This window comes from Phocoena phocoena, chromosome 5, assembly GCF_963924675.1.
Source record: "Phocoena phocoena chromosome 5, mPhoPho1.1, whole genome shotgun sequence".
Classification (NCBI taxonomy): Eukaryota; Metazoa; Chordata; class Mammalia; order Artiodactyla; family Phocoenidae; genus Phocoena; species Phocoena phocoena.
Window position 1 is genome coordinate 109,583,150 of NC_089223.1, and position 21,902 is coordinate 109,605,051.

General features: G+C 40.9%; 1 protein-coding gene across 4 annotated transcripts in view; it reads left to right on the top strand.

Moving 5' to 3' along the window:
* The window catches only part of EGF (epidermal growth factor), a 93,590-nt gene that overhangs the window by 63,942 nt on the left and 7,746 nt on the right, over positions 1–21,902 (top strand). For 3 of the 4 annotated variants that reach the window (XM_065877355.1, XM_065877356.1, XM_065877358.1), the window contains 8 exons: positions 465–632; positions 1,335–1,484; positions 4,420–4,539; positions 8,688–8,804; positions 9,853–9,978; positions 13,498–13,620; positions 15,255–15,399; positions 20,002–20,169. In XM_065877355.1, coding sequence (XP_065733427.1) covers positions 465–632; positions 1,335–1,484; positions 4,420–4,539; positions 8,688–8,804; positions 9,853–9,978; positions 13,498–13,620; positions 15,255–15,399; positions 20,002–20,169 — 1,117 coding nt within the window. The remainder of the gene's footprint in view (positions 1–464; positions 633–1,334; positions 1,485–4,419; positions 4,540–8,687; positions 8,805–9,852; positions 9,979–13,497; positions 13,621–15,254; positions 15,400–20,001; positions 20,170–21,902) is intronic. The other variant, XM_065877357.1, reaches the window with a different exon arrangement.

Consider the following 21,902-nt stretch of genomic DNA (forward strand, 5'->3'; position numbering starts at 1 on the left):
GGAAGTGGCTCATACCTCATCATGTGGACTGCCCTTGATGTAGGTGTGGCTCAAGGAAGTGGCTCATACCTCATCATGTGGACTGCCCTTGATGTAGGTGTGGCTCAAGGAAGTGGCTCATACCTCATCATGTGGACTGCCCTTGATGTAGGTGTGGCTCAAGGAAGTGGCTCATACCTCATCATGTGGACTCCCCTTGATGTAGGTGTGACTCAAGGAAGTGGCTCATACCTCATCATGTGGACTGCCCTTGATGTAGGTGTGGCTCAAGGAAGTGGCTCATACCTCATCATGTGGACTCCCCTTGATGTAGGTGTGGCTCAAGGAAGTGGCTCATACATTGCTTAGCAGCTGTATTAAGAATTGACTTAGTGTAGGAATTGGGTGTATGTTTCAGGCCTTGTCCTTTTAAAAATATTCATGGCAAAGACAAGATGTTTATAATGGATCTCAACTGCTTCCAGGTCACCCATTTGCTGTGGCTGTGTTTGAGGATCATTTGTGGTTCTCTGATTGGGCTATGCCATCGGTAATAAGGGTGAACAAGAGGACTGGCAAAAATAGGGTACGTCTCCGAGGCAGCATGCTGAAGCCCTCATCACTGGTTGTAGTTCATCCATTGGCAAAACCAGGTACACTGGACACAGTCTTTCTTTGACTGGCATCTGCAGCTATTTTAATTGTTTGACGGCAGGGAAGGGGGTGTGTGTTGCACTTCTCACTAATTTGGGTAGATGTTAAGATCTCCTGAGATTTGGATTTCGTTTAAACTAAGATAGTCTGGTAATAAGTTTGGGCTTTATCCCTCCAACCTCAACTCTTCTTCTCCTGAGTAGCTTTTACTTATTTGCTTCTTTTCAAAGACTTTTGGGTTAAAGGCACTAAGGGCAGGGGCAGGGATGGGTGGGGGGAGCGATTTAGAAACCCGCAGTGGAAGCTTCTGCCTACACTGGGCTTTTCCCCACCTCCTGAGAATGCAAGTGAGTGAGCTTCAGCCGGGAGTAGGTAAGCAGATGGAAAAGCCACTTAGTTTCCCACAATAACTCTTCTTTCTGAATCACCCTTTGTCAGTCTGACTAGATTATAAGTCAGGAAATAGGAGTCCTATCTTCCCAAATAGCTTCTTGAACAAAGGTACTGGCTAAACTCAATACTCCTAAGGTAATCACATTCTGAGCTTATCTTAGAACCAGTGGCTCTTTATAGGAACTCTTCTGAAATAGCTCTTGATATAAACAGCTCCATTTAGATAGTTTCTTTCTCCTAAAGCTGTACACTGATTTTACACCTTTTCATCTCCAAGCCCATCTGTGAATGTACCTCCTCTCTGCTAGGAGCAGATGCCTGCTTACATCAAAACGGAGGCTGTGAACATATTTGCGAAGAGAGGTTTGGAACTGCTCAGTGTTTGTGTCGTGAAGGTTTTGTTAAAGCTCCAGATGGAAAAACGTGTCTGGCTCTGAATGGCCATCAGATATTGGCAGGTAATATGATAAACTATGTGGCCAAATTGTCTTACTTTAGCTCAGGAATATTGTCCTACATTGATTTTTATGCTTGTGCTAATTTTTAATATTTTGTATTCTTAAAAGCCCCCTTGCTTTTAGCGATGCCAAGCTGTCTTCCACACCCCCCCCACCGATGAGTTTGGCCTCCTCATTACAAACTAAATTTAATTGACTTCCTCTAGCTGTAAAATTAATGAACAAAAGATAATATTCCAAGTCTTAAGTTCCAGTGCTCCAGGCCCCTATTTTTGGTGGAGTAGCCCATCCTTGGAAATAAATGCCAGTATTTTACCAATTCAGGGAAGGTTCAAAGACATTTTGTTTAGAAGTTTTATGGCCTCGATTTTAGAAGTAGTCATATATAAACCCCCTGCCACATGACTGTCTTTATATGAAAAGCAGAGTCCTTTGTAATAAATAAGTTTAGGATACCAAACAGGTGTAGGGAATCCAGCTCGACAAGGCTCGTGATCCACGTTTTTAAAAACTAAACGTAGGGCTTCCCTGGTGGCCCAGTGGTTGAGAGTCTGCCTGCCGATGCAGGGGACACGGGTTCATGCCCCGGTCCGGGAGGATCCCACATGCCGCGGAGCAGCTGGGCCCGTGGGCCATGGCCGCTGAGCCTGCGTGTCCGGAGCCTGTGCTCTGCAATGGGAGATGCCACAGCAGTGAGAGGCCCGCGTACAGCAAAACAAAAAGCTAAACGTGACTTTGAGGAAGAAGAGATCTAATATGACATGTAAACAGTAGTACTGATTTACTTCACTTGAATGTGCATCCAAACAGGTAAGGTGTATTTGGATTCATCTCTTGATACCTTATACCAAAGAGAACTTAAATTTTATTTTAGATGTTTTTTTAAAAATTCATATTTATCCAATAGGCATGATATGTTAGGTGACATTGACAGCAAATAAATGGATTAATTTATCCATGGACCAGAATTGAATATTTTGGATTTTCTGAACTTTCTACCAATTGTTGCCTTAGGATAACAGTTCTCAATCTTTTTGGTTTCGGAGCCTTTTTACACTCTTAAAAATGATTGAAAAACTCGAGTCTTTGTTTGTGTGGGTTATATTTATCAAGATTTATGGTATTAGAAATTAAGACTAAAAATTTTAATATCTCTATTAAAGTTACAGTAATATTCCATTATATGTGAACATGTTTTTATGAAAATAAATGAAATAACTCTATTTTTCCAAACAAAACTATGTAGTAAGAAGAATGGCATTGTTTTACGTTTATATCTTTAATATCTGACTTAATAGAGGGCAGCCAGATTCTCCCATCTGCCCCTCTGTTAAAGCTGTTGCTGTGTTGTTTTGTTTGAAGCCTATGAAGAAAATCAGACACACATGGAGCTGGAAAAGGAAAGATTGCTTAATAGCCTTTTCAGAGGACTTTTTGGTATATCTTCTTTTGATATTATATATATCAGAACTAGACAGGTGGTAGTTTCTTAGAGTTAGTTGCAATGTTGAATCTGAAGCCATATCAATGAACATTTTGTCCTCTGCTGTGTTAAAACCCAGTGTTCTGTTTTGTACTTTAAGTGGATCTTTCGCCATGCATGATTTTGTTGCATCATGTTTTGGTCATTTAAAAATATTGATTGACTGAGTTACACAAGTCTGCCAAATATCACATTAATATACCTACAATAACATTAACTAATTATTATTATCAAACTCATCAGAAAAGTCTTTGAGTGTCTGGATTTTGTTAAAATTTTTTTGCGGAAAATTTTCCAGAATTCGACTTTCCACTTGAAAGCTTAAATTTTATTACTGGCAACAAGCACCGTGAGCTAATTTGCCTTGAAGTGACAGCGTCACTTCATTCATTGTTGAGAAAATATCAAATCCCCAAATGTTAATGACATAGTTTATCAAACATTCTTTCAGGTAAAAATCATGTTCAATGAGAAAAAAAAAGAGCCTAGTTTTAGCTCGTATCTCTGAGAGTTCACAGGTGCCTTTCCTCCAGACAACCGTCATAGCTTCAGTGTGTGCGCAGTGTTTTATGTGTTGCTTCCCATTTCATTACACAGGAGATTAAAGAGCCAGGTAGTCCATGGTCAAGATTTTTAAAAATTAGTCATTTTACTGCCCCATCATGGGCTTTTAAAGGTGAAATTGGAGTGTGTGTGTGTGTGTGTGTGGCAGTGAAGAAGATGACCACAGTAGAGAACGTGCTACTAGTATCATGACGATTCACGCTAAAGCACCACATTTTCACCCATGTCTGCTTTTGCCCCATCACTTATCAATGTTGACAGTGAAAATAACAATACAGTTATTTGCCTTTTATGAAAATAGTTTTGACCTTCTAGATGCCATGCAGTGAGACCCCAGGGATCCATGGCCCACACTTAGAGAATACACAGTGTTTTAGGGGATCCATTTCTTCCATGTTCTGGGGAGTTGCATAGGCCCCATGCCTATGTTAAATTATAGCTTGTTTATGCCCTTCCACATTTCTAAATACTGGCAAAATCAAGCTAAAATAAATGTTATAAGCAGCCTAAAGGAGAAGGTGTATATATTAAAGGCAGGTTGGGGAGATCATCTCACTAATTTGTCCTCAGTAATGGCGAGCAGTGATTATGAGCTGATTATGTTTATAAGGGTTTTGGTATTCTACTTTTACTGTTTTTGCCAGTACCAAGAAGAGTCCTGTCTTTCTTCCCTACTGGCTCTCCCCACCCTCAATTATAAGTGCATGGAGTGAAGCTGAGAGGGTGTAGTATAGCAGAGAAGGTTTTCTAAGCCACCTGGCAGTTTTTCTGAATCCTCCGACTCTAAGAAAGAGTCTGAACTCACACAAACAGCCATAAATATAAATTAACTCAAACACTTCTTGAATCACAAAAGGTAAATTAATTGTATCCGTTGGCCTTCAATAGGTAGTGGAGCAGATCTGAGTAATGGAGTAATACCGTTGGACATCTTACCCAGCAGTAGAGAGATGGAAGATAATATTACAGAATCTCAGCATATGCTAGTGGCTGAAATCATGGTGTCAGGTATGAATAATGAGTTCTCCAATACAGCTTTGGTTCCAATAATTCCCGTCCTACTAATTAGAAATTCTGAATGAACTCTCTAACTTAATGTTGACTAAATCTACACAAAGCTAGCGAAGACAAACTTTGGACTCAAACTTTGGTCCTTCTCTTCTGAATGGTTTATCTGAGGAAGATGGCTCCATATTAGACTGGACATGAACTTTACTCATTGAGGGTCGTTGGACTGAATCTTTTTTGAAGAAATCTAACTTGGAAAAAAAAAGTGAAAAATAGGCCAGGACAGATTTGGGTGTATCCCCATCCATGCCTAGTATTTTTGGTGTTTGGCCCATTTAGCTTTACTTCTGTCAGTGTGGAAAGCAGATGGTAGCTGGTAAGCAAATATAGGCTGGTTGCTTCAGCTGCTCCAGAAAGTCCACAAACAGCAAATGTTAGATTTTTTTTTCTTCTATAATATATTGCCCATTTATCGGCAAAATGCTAAATAATTTATTCAGTATGTAACGACTTTAGGGAACCTAATTCTTTTATAGTCTGTGTTCACTCATGAAGCCAGTGGTTTTCAAACTGGGCTTAGCTCAGCCTTAAAGCTTCTGCAGACCCCACCTCTTCTTCATGCTAAGTCTCTGCCTTTCAATCAGTGCAGCTGCTCTTTGAAGCATTTTATTTATTTATATTTCGGAGTGAGACTTAATTTTAACACTGTATGTGGCTAAAAATAAATTTGAGAACTCCACATTAGGGCATTATATACACTTAACCACAACTTTTGTGGTCATCAAACTGCAATTTTCGAGGCCCTGGGACCTCTTACCCCTTCTTAGAGGATTTTATCAGTGTAATTTTTGATAAAATACGAAGAGGTGAATATTTTTAGTAATAATAATTTTTACAGAGCTTTAGAGTTTACCAGGTCCTTTAAGTATATCCTCTAATTTGACCCTTATCACAATCTATCATTTTACAGATTTGAAAGCTAAGATACGTGAAGTTAGTGACTCGACCAAAGATTTTGAAAATTATGACCAAGTAATTAATTCATATCAAGAAAAGAATTACTGGAAACATGGTCATGTTAGGAATATTATTCATTTGGTGACTATTCATTTGCCATACACCGAGCTAAATGCTGGTGATACCATACTTAGCTAAATATAGCCCCAGCCTCCAAGGTCATAGTCAGATGTGGAGACAATGTGGTAGAATAAAACAATATACATAATATATATTAGCAGTATAGAGAACCTTTTCAAAGTCACTAGGGATCCCTAGAGGTTCACAGAGGATATTTTGAAAGGCTAATGTTTGGGGGACTCAAAGACCAAGGTGAATGACAGACAGTAGATTAGGCCACGTGGGTGGCATGGGGGAGTGACAAAATGGCTAAAGATTTGGAATACATACATAACAGGCTGTGTTTGGCTTCATGCCTGGAGACTGTACCCTGCCTCGTGTGGAATAAATGAAATTGATTGTCTTGGTGAAGATTACCTCATCTTTCCCTCCCTGGATTGTGTTCTATTTTGTCTTAGCCTGTAAAGTTTTAGTTCTACCTGTGTTAGGCTAAGGGGTCTTACTTATATTTTGTTGTGAAATTTCATTTCAAACAAGTATCTATACCAAAAAGAAATTGAAAACTTTATGTTGGATTTTAGGTCCATATCTTTTTATTCTCCAAAGACACAGAGTCACATGGAGCAAGCATATCTGTGTACAACATGGCAAAGAGGTTCAATCCTAAAAAGTTTCATTGTCAAATTCACTAAAATCACGAATTCTTCTAAATTCATGAATAAAATGTAAAATTCTTAACGTAGCCTGTTGAGCCCTGGAGAAACTAGCCTGTACCCACCTCACCAGCCTCAATTTGTGCCCTTCTATCCCCAGCTTTCTGTGGCCTGCTTCCATTACATGGGCCTTGCCTATAACATGCAGGTGTTGCTTTCTCGGCCTACAGTGCTCCTTCTAACCCCACCTCCCCAAGTCCTGTGTATCCTTCAGATCTCAGCTTAATATGCTCTTTCTCAGCAAGCCTTTCCTAGTCTCCTGACCAGGTGAGGCGAGAGTTGTTGCAGCTCTCTTGGAACCCAGTATTTTTTCTTGATTGTCCTTATTACACCTATACTTCAATAAATAATCATGTAAGAAAACAGAGCCCTTGTCTATGTTCTCCACCTCCGTATTTTTGGCCCTCATAAGGCTCTGGCACATAGTAGGTACTTCAAAATGAATTAATTTTGTTAATTTTACAAACAGACCCCAGAGTCTTTTCTAGCGTGATAAGGCTAATTCTGATTCAGGCTGTCACAGTACTCTTCTCCTTTATCATTCTTATCTAGATATGTAAATAAAATATTTTATAGTTCTCAAAAGATTCTTTTAAAAATCACTTTTTCTTCAAGTGCTTACAACAACCACGTGAAGTAGACTGGACAGAAACTGTCATCGCATTTTAGAGAAGAGACACGTGAAGCATAAGCGTGCCTTCCTTGTGGAGCTTAGTTTGTGGCAGAAGGAGCTGTGGCTGTGGCTCATCCCTCCTGCAGCTGCACATCCATTGCTTTTCAGTGTGCAAAGCTGCCTTGGGGTTTGCAAGTTACCAAATAAATCCTGAATCATATGTTAATTTAAGATAATTCCGCAAGTGATTTAACATGTCTTGGGTAATTTGATACTGTCCACCATATACTCTGAACAGCCTTGTGATTTGGGAGCTAGTCTTCCAAATAAATGCTGAATCCAATGGATAATTGATTTAGTCTGAACTTATCCATCTCAAAGAGTCATGAGTGACAGGAGGTGACCAAGCAAACATGAAAGGCCCGTGTTCCCACAAGAAAAATCTTCTCACTCAAATAGCTAAGCAAATCAAACGCCATTAGCCGATGTCTGCATTCACATGGCACCTGACTCCTATTTAGATCATTTAACTTTCTTTAATTTATGGGCAACTTTGGAGGGTTTCTTGACCTCTTCTATACTCAGATGAGCAAATTTACCAGTGAAAAGACAGAAGATAGTTTATATCCTACTGTGGTGTGTCAGGTACCCCCAACTCCAACAGAGAGGAGGCATTTGGAGAATGATTATATACATAAGTAGCTAAAGGAAAAAAAAAAAAAACATGCTCACGTTTATGGCTCAAAAGGCAACTCTGTCTTCTGGGGCATTTGCATTTCATTGGAGTACGAAATGAAATGATCCTTTTACAGCATTTAGTTTGTATGGTTCATAACTCTGTAAAAGTGCTTTGAGGTGGGGCTTCCCTGGTGGTGCAGTGGTAAGAATCCGCTTGCCAATGCAGGGGACACGGGTTCGAGCCCTGGTCCGGGAAGATCCCACATGCCACAGAGCAGCTAAGTCTGTGTGCTACAACTACTGAGCCTGTGCTCTAGAGGCCATGAGCCACAACTACTGAAGCCCGCGCACCTAGAGCCCATGCTCTGCAACAAGAGAAGCCACCGCAATGAGAAGCCCGCACGCTGCAACTAGAGAAAGCCCGCGCACAGTAACAAAGACCCAACACAGCCAAAAATAATAAATTTGAAAAAAAAAAAAGTGCCTTGAGGTTTGCAAGTCATGGCATAAATCTTGATAATAAACATACATTTTGACATATACATTCTATTATATATCAAACATAATTTTAGTAAATTGACAATAAATCTTTTTATGGTTAAATCTCTTTGCCATGTTGGTACACAGATCTACTTGCTACATATTAGTTGCATATCTTTGAGAGATAAGAATATATTGACCCCTTTTGTATGTCACAACGGTTGGGAATTCTCAAATAAAGCAATACAATTTTTGAAGTTTGAGTCCATTTAGTCCTAGAAATTGTATAGTTCAAATTTGCAAATGCTTTAAAAAATTATAAATAAGTTCACACGAGGGTCTTTGAACACCACATAATTCTTTAAGACTAAAGATTTGTTGAGAGCATGTAAACAGAAACATATGGTTTGTGGATCCTTTAATATAGATATAGCTTACAGATCAGCGCAGTGTTTCTATTTGGAGGTTAACCTGCCCCAGAACTTGAGAAAGGAAGTACTGGAATTTTCGGTAGAATGCAAAACATTGAAGTCCATTTTCTTCTCTGAGGTCTGGAAATAATCCTGTGGGGTTCTCGCTGTTTGCAGATGGTGATGACTGTAGTGCCTTGGGATGCAGTACACAGGCTTGGTGTGTTTCAGAGGGAGAGAATGTCACGTGTCGGTGTTTGAAAGGATTTGCCGGAGATGGAAAACTGTGTTCTGGTAAGAGCAAAATCCAAATACACATAATATCTGGAAAATAGTGAATCAGAAACATTCTCTCAGATCATACTGATTCAAAATCTCCAGAAGGATTTATGTTACCCTCAGGATTGAATACCTTATTTGATATTAGCTAAAAAGGTAATGGGTGTATGAATAGAAAATAAGAAACATAGCATATTGTTATATTACATTGAGTTATATTAAAATTCCGTGATATAGACAATTGACATTAAGGAGAAGAATTTTTTAATATAATTGATTTTTTAAAAATATTTATTTCATTTACTTTATTTTTGGCTGTGTTGGGTCTTTGTTGCTGCACGCAGGCTCTCTAGTCTTTGCGAGCGGGGGCTACTCTTCATTGCGGTGCACGGGCTTCTCATCACGGTGGCTTCTCTTGCTGCGGAGCACAGGCTCTAGGCACGCGGGCTTCAGTAGTTGTGGCACGTGGGCCCAGTAGTTGTGGCTCGTGGGCTATAGAGCACAGGCTCAGTAGTTGTGGCGCGTGGGCTTAGTTGCCCCACGGCATGTGGGATCTTCCCGAATCAGGGCTCAAACCTGTGTCCCCTGCATTGGCAGGTGGATTCTTAATCACTGTGCCACCAGGGAAGCCCCAAGGAAAAGAATTTATAATTAGCTTTAAAAGCATGAATTTGAGTTCAAGTCAAATTTATAAACTCCCCAATTCCAATAAAAACACAGCTTTCCCCCCCCCCCCAAAGGCTTAGGTCATAAGTTTTAGTTTATTAAATAGGTTTTGCTGGATGGGTTACTATTTTACATTGATAGCCATTATTGTAAATGTTCTTATGGTCTGAAACTCTGGCACAAAGTGATTTACTTACACTAATGAAACACTGAGAAATCTGTAAAAATTGATTCAGAAATGAACTTTAAGTCCAAGATGGAGGGTTTGCATCACATTTGCAAGCAGTACCTGTAAATGGCTGGATGATTGTATGTAAGATTATACTATCCTTTCCTACTCTTTTCCTTTATACCAGGATTGCCTATGTATTTCACTAGCTCATCATTTTGCCCACAGATATAGATGAATGTCAGATGGGTATCTCAGTTTGCCCTCCCACCTCCTCCAAGTGCGTCAATACCGAAGGTGGCCATGTCTGCCGGTGCTCAGAAGGCTACCAGGGAGATGGGATCCACTGCCTCGGTAAGAGAGCTGTGTGCAGAGGGCCAAGGGTGAAGGCAGGCCTTGGAGAATCACCAAACACTGGGTGTGGCGGGCCGAGAAAAGACAGGAGAGAATTGCGGTGACACACATGTTAAGACTAAAAGAGGAGTTGTGTGATCTGTTCAAACTGACATATTTCAGTTTGGGGTAAATAGTCAATTTCGTGCCCTTTGGCCGTGACCGGGCTAGTCAGCTTCTACACTCTGCAGAGGCTGTTTTCCCCTCTGCCTTTCTAATTCTTTCTCCGGGGGTTGAGTGACATCAGTGCCTCATCGATAGCTCCACACCTCGAGCCATCACGGGCGGGGGGGGAACTGGACAGCATTTTCTTTGTCACTGAATTTGGCAATTGAACCGTGGTGAACTGCAGAGCTGATGTGGGTTTGTTGGAGGTCATGGCTGTGTGTAAAGGGAAGGAGGCGTGGTTCTGTGAAAGGGCTCACAGCTGCCTCTTGATAAGTTCAAGCCGTTGACATTTAGAATCAAGCAAGGAATGATTAAGACCTCTTTCATAATCACCATCCTCTGCCAAGGTCTGGGTGTGGCTTGCTGGGTTGGGAGTTCACCTAGTGGATGTCTTGTACCATTCCAGGTGTAACACAATGTCACGGTACAAGTGAAGACCTGCCTGAAGCCATCTTGGCCCGGTAAAATAGTTATCTCAAGTTTTATGGGGCTTTAACATGTCTCTTTCAGTATTTTCCTTTCCTTCTGAAAACATAAAAATCTTTTCGCTGTGAGGGGCAGATGCCTTGATAACAAACTAAAATGGCATTGCTTTCTCGCACATGTTGAGGTTAAAGATGAAATATCAGTCATAACTACCAATTTTCTGGACCTGGTTGGTTTAAATCAGATGTTTATCAGATTAGTTTTGTGGAGTCCACAGACATCTGTAAAGGCTCTTTTCAGCACATATTTGGCTGTCAATTGGGAAAATGTCACTGCTCTAATTAAGCAGGCTCCTAGATAATTTAGACAAACAGGCTTTATATTTAATTTACTTTGAAGAAAAAGGAAGGTATACTTTCTTGGATGTTTAAACTCATTATACTCTGGATTCTCACTCTGTTACTCACGCATCTCCATCCATGGAGCAGAGTGTCATGGCCCAGCCTGCCTGGTTGGCATGGCATCTCGGGCCACATGGAAGCCCTGAGCTTGTTCTTGTTCTCCGCACTGCCCCCCAGCCCCATGTATATACAGTAGATATAGAGATGTAGTAGATACAGTGCTTTGAACCATGCCCGGCACACAATAAGTGCTATATAAAACTGTTGTTGTTATTCTTAAGAGTAGCCGTGTTTCTTGGCCAATGGTACATCATTGTTTTTGCTTCTCTCTCATTCTCAAGGTGATCGTTCATAGAGATTGCAGTAGGATGTCAGTTTAAAAAAAAAAAAGACTCCCTTTGGGCTATTCAGGTTAGCGATTCAATGTGGCAAATATTTAATTGACCCCTATTAGTGCAAAGACACAGTGCTATGATCTGTGAGGAATGCCAAGATGAGGAAGGCAGTCCTTACTTACATGGAGAATATGATCTAAAAGAAATGCAGCTGTGATAAGTGGTGAAGAAAGGTATGCGTCATAAGAGAAGTAAAAACTAAGTGGAAGTTCAGAACCGGTAGACATATCTGTTTGAGGTATTGGGAAAGACTTCATGGAGGAAGTATCATTTTGGATGGAACTGGGGGCATAAGTACATTTTTATTATGCAGTAATGTGAAGGAGTGGGGAGCACCGCAGGCATGAACATATCACAGGTCTTATTTGGGGGGCGGGTAGAGAAAAGCCTAGAGCCTTAAGTATAGCTATACTTGTGTGAAGGAGAACAGAAACTGAGTCTGGCAAGGTGGTGTCTCCATCTGCTCTGGCTACCTTCAAAAGTACTGTGTAGACTGGGTGGCCTAAACAACAGACATTTATTTTCTTAGAGTTTTGGAGGCCAGGAGTCCCAGATTAAGGTGCTGGCAGATTTGGTTCCTGGTGAGGACTCTTCCTGGCTTGCAGACGGCCCCCTTCTTACTCCACACTCACCTGCCCTTTCCTCTGTGGCTTGTGGAGAGAGTGAGAGAGGGAGAGAGAGATACCACTGGTATCTCTTCCTCTTCTTAGAAGGACATCAATCCTGTTGGATTAGGGCCTCACTCTTATGACTTCATATAAGCTTGATTGCTTCCTTATAGGTCCTGTCTCCAAATATAGTCACTCTGGGGGTTAGGGCTTCAACATATGAATTTTGGGGAGATGCAATTCAGTCCATAACAGGTAAGTTGAGTTATATTTGTGGAAAACTAGAATCTGAAAGTCAGGCATTGGGGTTTTACTTCTCTAGACCAGCACCATCCAGTAGAAATATAATGTCAGTCACATATGTAATTTAAAATTTTTTGTAGCTACATTACAAAAAGCAAAAAGAAACAGGTGAAATTAATTTTAATATTTTATTTAATTCAATATATATCCCAAATATTAACAGCTTAATGTATAATCAATATAAAAAAGTATCATCATTATTTTTTAATTGGAGTATAGTTGCTTTACAGTGTTGTGTTAGTTTCTGCTGTACAGCAAAGTGAGTCAGCTATACATATACATATATCCCCTCTTTTTTGGATTTCCTTCCCATTTAGGTCACCACAGAGCACTGAGTAGAGTTCCCTGTGCTATACAGTTGGTTCTCATTAGCTATCTATAATATAAAAATTACTGATATATTTTATGTTCTTTCATAGTTGGTACTATGTCCACAAAATCTGGCGTGTGTTTTACACTTACACTACATTTCAGTGTGGACTAGCTGCAGTTCAGGTGCTCAGTACCTACATATGGCGATGGCTACCATATTAGGCAGCACAGCTCTAGGAAACAGACAACTACTGGCAGCATCTGAGTCGAGTGGTGCAGTGACGGGAGATGTGGTTCGGGAAGATTAATGTGGCACTGGTGTTTAGGAGAGAAGTGGAGGAGAGATGGGATGCAGGGAATGTTGTAAGGCTGCTCCTCTTAAAGCAATGGAAAATTGAAGAGAAGAAGAACCTAAAGGTTAGGGTGGTGGTAACTGAGAAAATAAAAGATGGGTAGTTGGGAAAAAAGTGATGACTTTGTTCATATTTATGTAAAAAAGGCAAAAATGTTGAATTTGATATGATCTGAACTACTAAATGTTTACCTAGAGATAGTTTACCATCTCCAACTTTCCCACTGAGCTACATGTGCTGGGAAATTTCCTTTCCTTCCAAGCAGTAGGAGAACTTCCAGCCTTATGTCAGGAGTTTACCTGCATGGCATGCAGCCAAGGGGCCCAGTCCATCTCTCTCTCTCCAACATTAATAATAGAATTTTTGAATCTAAAAATGTATAGAGCTCTGAGAACATGTGGCATGACAGAAGTTGAAGATGCTCCCTTTCCAGAATATTGGGGTTTCCAATTATATCACCCTCTGTTCTCCTCTGCACCCTACTTTTCTCTTTCCTACTCCCTTTTCCTGACAGATATTGATGAGTGCCAACTGGGTGTGCACACCTGTGGGGAAAATGCCGCCTGTACAAATACAGAGGGAAACTACACCTGCACATGTGCTGGCAACTCATCTGAACCTGGACGGATTTGCCCTGGTAGGTTGGTGGGTGGTCCAGATCCAAGGGGAGGGACTCGATTCTGAAAAAGTCAGTACCCAAGTGTATTTCCATTAGAGCTTCTAGAAATCATTCAGTTCAATCAGGCTGGTGAGTTTACTTTCCTGATTAGATTGATGCTGTGGTTGAGAATGTGAAATGGCCCAAGTTTTCTTAATTTAATAGCATCTGGAATAAATCCTTTTTTATTATTCACAATTCAATAAAGGTGGGAACACAGGTGGTTCTCTTTAACTATGCAGCTAATGTCCTGATTTGTAATGTTGATTTTGGGGGCTGCTGGGAAAGCTCTGCAGGGCTAGACAGGTTGGGGAGGATGTCCGGACTCTTAGCATTTTGAATCACTTTCAAGGATTTTAAAATAAGCTTTTTCTGAATTTAAAAATTTTAATCTAAAGATAGAGTCCCATTTTTAATGAACTTAAAGAAGTAGCAAAATCACTATTTTTTTTTCCCATTCCTTTAGGAAATAGCTGTTGCCATAGTGAAAAGGTAGATACTATTTCGTCTTGTTATATAAGGGGGAATATGGTTTGCAGAGGAATTGTTTTTTTAAATAAAGTTGGAGTTACAAGGGATATCAGTGTTCATCTATGCCATCTCTCCAGTTTCAAAATGGTCCTATTCCATTCTAGAAATTTGACATGTCATTTGAAATTCTTAATAAAATTGCATTTAATTTTTTTTTAAAAGTCAGTATTTCTTGATCTGAATTAGAACTTAATAAGTTAATAATTGTTGCTTCCTTCTTCCTGAACCCTCCCCCATAACAGCAGTATCTTCTTACCATCAGCACCCAGAAGGGGAGCTGGCTTCATAGACCCTAGAAGCCAGGGTCAGCTAAGTCATTGCCAGCTATTTACCTGTCTCAGCTCTGCAAGCAGAAAACATCCTGAGAAAGGAAGGTTCTGCACTTGCTCGGGTCTCTGTTTTTTTAGCATATTATTTTCTCAAATAATTCGCTGTTCTTAAAGGTACTGAAAGACTCCTAATATTTATATAGTCAGCTACACACCCTAATGTTTTCCTTTCAAAGAGCAGCAAACCATTCAATAAAAAGGACTTCCCCACTTTGGCATCCCCTCTGTTATGGTAACATTTCCTTTCTGTCAAAGTTGCTAATCTTGTCTTTGAGGGCTCCCCTACAACTTAAATAGTTTTTAGAAGAAAGTCTCATGTGGGAGAAATTTTTGAGACTCCCAGGAAACTAGGGGTAGTGGACTGTGTAGTGGTAGGTGGTTTATAAGCCATCAAGAGATACTGTTGTTCAGTGAGACGCTCTTAAGCTAACTGCTGTTTCACACAGCGTGTGTTTTTGGATGATGTATGTGCTTTTATAATGAGATCTGCACTCGGAATTCATATGGTCTTGGGACTGACCATTCTCTTACAGCTTCCAACATGCTTTATGTCAAATAATGCTGAACCTAAGGAAAGAATGGCTGGCTCCATGGTGAAGGACACGAGGTCTGGTTAAGAAAGTGAAACTGTTGTTCTATATCACAACTATTGGTCTATCTCACAAATTGTTCACGGAAACTACTTCCTGATATCGATATCTGAACGACCCCAATCACTTCAGAAAGTAAAAGAAATGCCTTTGCTTCTTCTAGACTCGACTCCACCCTCTCAACCCAGGGAGGATGGCCGCTCTCCTGTGAGAAATATTTACCCCGAATGTCCCCCGTCCCACGATGGGTACTGCCTCCATGGTGGTGTGTGTATGTATGTTGAAGCGGTCGACAGCTATGCCTGCAAGTAAGTCGAGCTATTTTTCTGATGGCACAGAGATATGATATTGCAGCCCATAACTTTTAGCAGATTCAGAAAACTTACATTGCGATTTTTCTATAATTAGGCTTTTCCATAGGGAAAAATAGATAATTTATATATGTAACCCTTTATTTACATATATAAATTCTGTGTGTGTATTACACCTTTCCTGCATATTTCACCACCCCCTGCCCCTAACCCGGTGCTAGTGGTAAATATTAAATGTAAGGAACTGGTTATTTTCCCTCTTATTTAAATAACTTGATGTTACTACTGGTATAGGCTGGGGATTAAACTGAGAGAATTTCTTAAAACTTTGATTTATTTTCTGCCAATCAGATAGAGCGCATCAATGCTATGTTTCTGAATTTTAAAAAGTGTTATATATGTTCACACTGGACTTCTTGCCTTCAATGCTCAAAACTAACATATTTTTTCCCTCTTTACTTCCTAATGGTTGGCATTTACATTTTTTTTTTTTTTTTTGCGTTACGCGGGCCTCTCACTGTTGTGGCCTCTCCGGTCGCGGAGCACAGGCTCTGGAAGTGCAGGCTCAGCGGCCCTGGCTCACGGGCCCAGCTGCTCCGCAGCATGTGGGATCTTCCCGGACCGGGGCACGAACCCGTGTCCCCTGCATCGGCAGCAGGACTCTCAACCACTGCGCCACCAGGGAAGCCCGTCATTTACGTTTTTGTTGTTTGGTAACAACTGCTGGATGCAGCCATGGCTGCCTTTGCTCTGCTTTTGTCCCTGTGATGGTTTCAGTGGGCTCAGTGTCAACATGAAGAGAGGGTTCAAGGAAGCCCTGGAACTATGAGGTGTTCCCACCGCACTCACTCAGAAACCATGCCCCTCAGTTTTTAGTAAAAACCACACCCAGAAGATCTAGTTTTGTATCAAATCTTACTTTTAATTTCTTTCATAATTTGAAGGCAATCGGAGGGAATTGATAGATACTGAAAAATGAATAGGTCTCCTATGGCTGGACTCCTGACTCATTGATAATTTTCTCTGTGCCTAGTGAAGGAACGATGAAATACTTCGATCCTCATGAATAGATGCTATGAGCTTAGAGGCTTTGATTATTTTATCGCTAATAATCAGCGGAAACATAGTCTAAATTATAAGAAGAATAAGTTACATTCTGTGACAAAGTATATGGCCTTGCATTATAAATCACGTCAGCCTGACACAGTGAAAACTGCTCATGAATATTAGCAAAAATGACTCAGTTCTAATAGAAATCTGCTTTCGTATTCATATTTCATACTGTGATTTTCTAACCTAAGATAAATTTAGTACTTAATGATAATCATCCTTGATTTTGACAATAAGAATCAAATTGTTTTTACCTGTTCCTGGCTTCTTGTTGTTACAGATAATGGAATTATGAAAACAAGTGTCCTAGCAATGGTTTGTGTTTCTCTCTGATACTTTAATTTTGGGTTATTAAAGACATTATAGACCTAGAGTCTGTCATACAAAGTGAAGTAAGTCAGAAAGAGAAAAACAAATACCATATGCTAACACATATATATGGAATCTAAAAATTAAAAAAAAATGGTTCTGATGAACCTGGGGTAGGACAGGAATAAAGACTCAGATGTAGAGAATGGACTTGAGGACATGGGGAAGTGGAAGGGGAAGCTGGGATGAAGTGAGAGAGTGGCATGGACATATATACATTACCAAATGTAAAGTAGATAGCTAGTGGGAAGCAGCTGCATAGCACAGGGAGATCAGCTCGGTGCTTTGTGACCACCTAGAGGGGTGGGATAGGGAGGGAGGGAGGGAGGGAGACGCAAGAGGGAGGGGTTACGGAGATATATGTAAACATATAGCTGATTCACTTTGTTATACAGCAGAAACTAACACACCATTGTAAAGCAATTATACTCCAATAAAGATGTTGCACTGTTGGTGGGAATGTAAATTGATACAGCCACTATGGAGAACAGTATGGAGGTTCCTTAAAAAATTAAAAATAGAACTACCGTACGACCCAGCAATCCCACTACTGGGCATATACCCTGAGAAAACCATAATTCAAAAAAGTCATGTACCACAATGTTTATTGCAGCACAATTTACAATAGGCAGGACATGGAAGCAACCTAAATGTCCATCGACAGATGAATGGATAAAGGTGTGGCACATATATACAATGGAATATTAGCCATACAAAGAAACGAAATTGAGCTATTTGTAGTGAAGTGGATGGACCTCAAGTCTGTCATAACAGAGTGAAGTAAGTCAGAAAGAGAAAAACAAATACCATATGCTGACGTATATATGTGGCATCTAAAAAAAAAAAAAGGTTCTGAAGAACCTAGAGGCAGGACAGGAATAAAGATGCAGATGTAGAGAATGGACTTGAGGACAAGGGGAGGGGGAAGGGTAAGCTGGGATGAAGTGAGAGAGTGGCATGGACATATATACACTACCAAATGTAAAATAGATAGCTAGTGGGAAGCAGCCGCATAGCACAGGGAGATCAGCTCCGTGCTCTGTGACCACCTAGAGGGGTGGGATAGGGAGGGTGGGAGGGAGACGCAAGAGGGAAGAGATATGGGAACATATGTGTATGTATAACTCATTCACTTTGTTATAAAGCAGAAACTAACACACCATTGTAAAGCAATTATACTCCAATAAAGTGTAAAAAAAAAACCCCACAAAACCTGAAGAACTAGTGGAGTGTGGCCTGCCCTTGTGAAATGCTGGCTGATTGCTCTGGACCTTATAAGACTGAGAGGCTTTGATATTGCAGCCTCCTTGGCTCCCAGTTCTCTTGTCACGTGCATGGCATATTCCTTGAGACCCTAAGATCTATGAGAGGATTGGAGGTGTGACCTATTAATATCCAACAGTTTAAAAGTGGCTGCTAGGGGCTTCCCTGGTGGTGCAGTGGTTGAGAGTCCACCTGCCGATGCAGGGGATGCGGGTTCGTGCCCCGGTCCAGGAGGATCCCACATGCCGCGGAGCGGCTGGGCCCGTGAGCCATGGCCACTGAGCCTGCGCGTCCGGAGCCTGTGCTCCGCAACGGGAGAGCCCACAACAGTGAGAGGCCCGCGTACCGCAAAAAACAAAAAAAAAACTGGCTGCTAGGCGTTGATAGTAAACGTCTATAACCAAGGACAGCTAGAATTAAAACAGCATACAGGAAAGCCGGGAATAACCTGATGGTCTTTTATGCTTCCTACACTCAGATCCTGCATTCTCTGGTAGGATCACTTCTAGAAGAATAGTTTTTCAGAGGTGCCTGGAACTTAAAACTCTTTTTGGAAGTGGCCCAATGTAGTAGAAAGAGCACAGACTTTGAAATCAGAGAACCATTTGAATCAAACCTGCCATTCACGAGCCGTGTGAAAAATTACTTAACTCCTTTGAATCTCACTTTCCTCATCTATAAAATGGGAATATGCCATCAAAAATAAAATGAATAAAAGTGCCTAGTACAATATCGGAAACATAAGGTGCATAACAATCACTAGTTACTTTCCCTCCTGTCTTTGAAAGTGACTCGCCAAAGCTCCTATAACCAACTCAGGTAGAACTAGGACTAGACTTGAGACCTTCTGGGCCTTCAGCCATGATGCATGCTTCGTCTAATGCTTTTCCCTTGCTGCCTCTTCCCGCCATGGGGACTGGTATCAGTCCTCTGTGTGTTCATTCCTTTACCTCCTTTTGGAACAAAGTGGGGACATGGATATACATACAGAGAGTGGATCCAGAGCCAGGGTGAAGAAATTCCTAACAAGTGAGCAACACAAAATTTCTAACAGAATATTTTTAAAGTTTATGCTCTTGCAAAGAATAATAGAATATAGTTCTACCCAAGATCCTGAGAGTTTCTGGAAGCGTGTATTCCCAGTAGATGGCAGCATTGTTTCATTTACTTTCATCTAAAGGTTCGCAGGCTGTGTTGCCCGCTGGTAATTCCAGTAACAATTTCACTAATGAAACAGCAGGATGTTGGTGAATGCCTCTTTTCCTCCACTTAGTTCTTCTCCCTTGAAGAAGTAGGCAAATGCTTGTGTGTCACCACCGAGTCCTTTTGAGTCTGTGATTTTAAAAAAGAAGGAAAAATGGTTTCCTCTGCAGACTAGTCTATGCTTCCAGTTCAGAGACTACTCAACATTCTTTTACAACCTGGTCTCAAGTGAAAGACTCTGCTTTGAATTCTTCTTCCTTCCTTTGACCTATACTCATTGCGGTCTGGCTGAACATTTGTTTGAAAACTCCCTTGGCACTTAGGGCAGGGTTGCTTTATGTTGGTCTTAGAGGAAGCTTCACAGGATTTTAGCCTAACAGAAATTGATCTTTAATCAATGTTCTGCAGTGCCTTATAGAGGCAGTATGCAAATAATCCCCCATTAATCCCAGGGCCAACAGACCAATGGGGGAAGTCTGTGTTGCATTAACTTGTAAATTAGAGTGCTTTCAACTGACCCCTGATGGATTTTCCATATGTCCAAAGAGCTGAAGCTGAAATGCAGAGGTTGAGAGACGGCTGGATATTGAGTGCAAAAATATAAGCGTTTTCGGCCTTGGCTCACTGCTGACCTCTGTTTGTATGTTGTCACAGCTGTGTCGTTGGCTACGTCGGGGAGCGATGTCAGCACCGAGACCTGAAGTGGTGGGAACTGCGCCATGCCGGCCACGGGCGGCAGCGGAGCGTCACTGCGGTGGCTGCCTGTGTGGTGGTGCTGCTTCTGCTACTGCTCCTGGGGCTGTGTGGGGCTCAGAAATACAGGTGACTTTGCTTCCATTGGAACTTTCAACCTCCTTCTAGCTCCTCCCAGGGGCTTCTTGAGATGAGCTGCTTCTACACACGTACTTCATTTAAAAACTGGAATAACAGTAAAAGAAAACAAAAAACGGTCCAGGATTTCACTGCTCTAAAACATCAGTGGATTTATTGTTCCTTTCCAGTCTTTGCCCATAAACCTATGTAGTTTACTGGGTTGTTATTTAACCTCACACGTTTTTTGTTTGTTTGTTTTGTTTTGTTTTGTTTGCGATACGCGGGCCTCTCACTGTTGTGGCCTCTCCCGTTGCGGAGCACAGGCTCCGGACGCGCAGGCTCAGCGGCCATGGCTCACGGGCCCAGCCGCTCCGCGGCATGTGGGATCTTCCCGGACCGGGGCACGAACCCGTGTCCCCTGCATCGGCAGGCGGACTCTCAACCACTGTGCCACCAGGGAAGCCCCCCTCACACGTTTTTATATTCCACTTTTTTTTTAACATCGTGTGCTTCCTCTCACGCCATCCCCAGCCTGTATAACTATAATTTTTCATGGGTGCCATCCACTGAGTTGATTTCCCACAAAGTATTAACTTCTGTTCAAGAAACTCAGTTATCTTCCCTAACTTGGAAGGAAGTTTCGGCTCCTTGGAGTTTATGTTTTTAGTCATTTCAAGTTAAAAGTTCAGAACTGTGGAACGATGATATTTACACATTTATTTAAAAAAAAAAAAACACTACATTAGGGTGAAGAAATGGGCATCACATTGTTTGTTCATTTTCCACTTTCTTAAAAAGTAAGACAGCATCCTCCACTATCCTCAATACAGAAAAGCATTTTGTACACTGTTGTAGTTTGTCTGGCATATATGATTTAATAAATGCTTTTTGTTATTGCTATGATTCTCCACGAACCGTCATCTTCCCCAAGGAGTCACACGTTCCAAATCCTTTTCTATCTTGACACACAGGATTCTCAGGCAAAAACTTGAAATTTTAATTCAGTGGTTCATCAGTAACCATTGTACTTTTTAGCCTGGTGTTCAATCAATATCTTGGATATTTGTAGGAAGAATATTAAATAATCAGCGTTTCATCCCATTGGACAGAATGCCAAAGGGAAAGTAGATGATTGGCAAATAATGTAGAGAAAAATGGAAGGAAGAAACAAGTCCAAGGGTACTGTAATTATTAGGTATTTTTTCTTATTCTATGGACTATGACATAGTAAGTAATACGCTGCTAAGTTCAAATGAAAACTGCCAGTTTAAATATTGCCACGTCACTCGTGTACACCAATAAATACAGACCTAGCATTGGGTTTATCAGTTAGGTGTGTTGAGTAATTTTCTGTAAAGAGTTAAAATCAGTTATTCCTCCCTTTGCGTCAGTCTTACCTGTTTTGTCTAGATTGACTGTCTGACACTATTTGTCCTGTGTATCTCTGAAAAGATTGTTTGTGGAACTAAATAATTTAAAAAGTATTGTACTATTATTACTTCATGAAACTTGTTGGGGACTTCCCTGGCGGTCCAGTGGTTAAGACTTTGCCTTCCAATGCAGGGGATGCAGGTTTGATCCCTGGTCAGGGAGCTAAGATCCCACATGCCTTGCGGCCAAAACACCAAAACATAAAACAGAAGCAATATTGTAACAAATTCAATAAGAAAGACTTTAAAAAATAAAAATAAAAAAATAAAACTATTTCTTGGAAGGACCGCTTTGTAAAAAAACCAACAGGA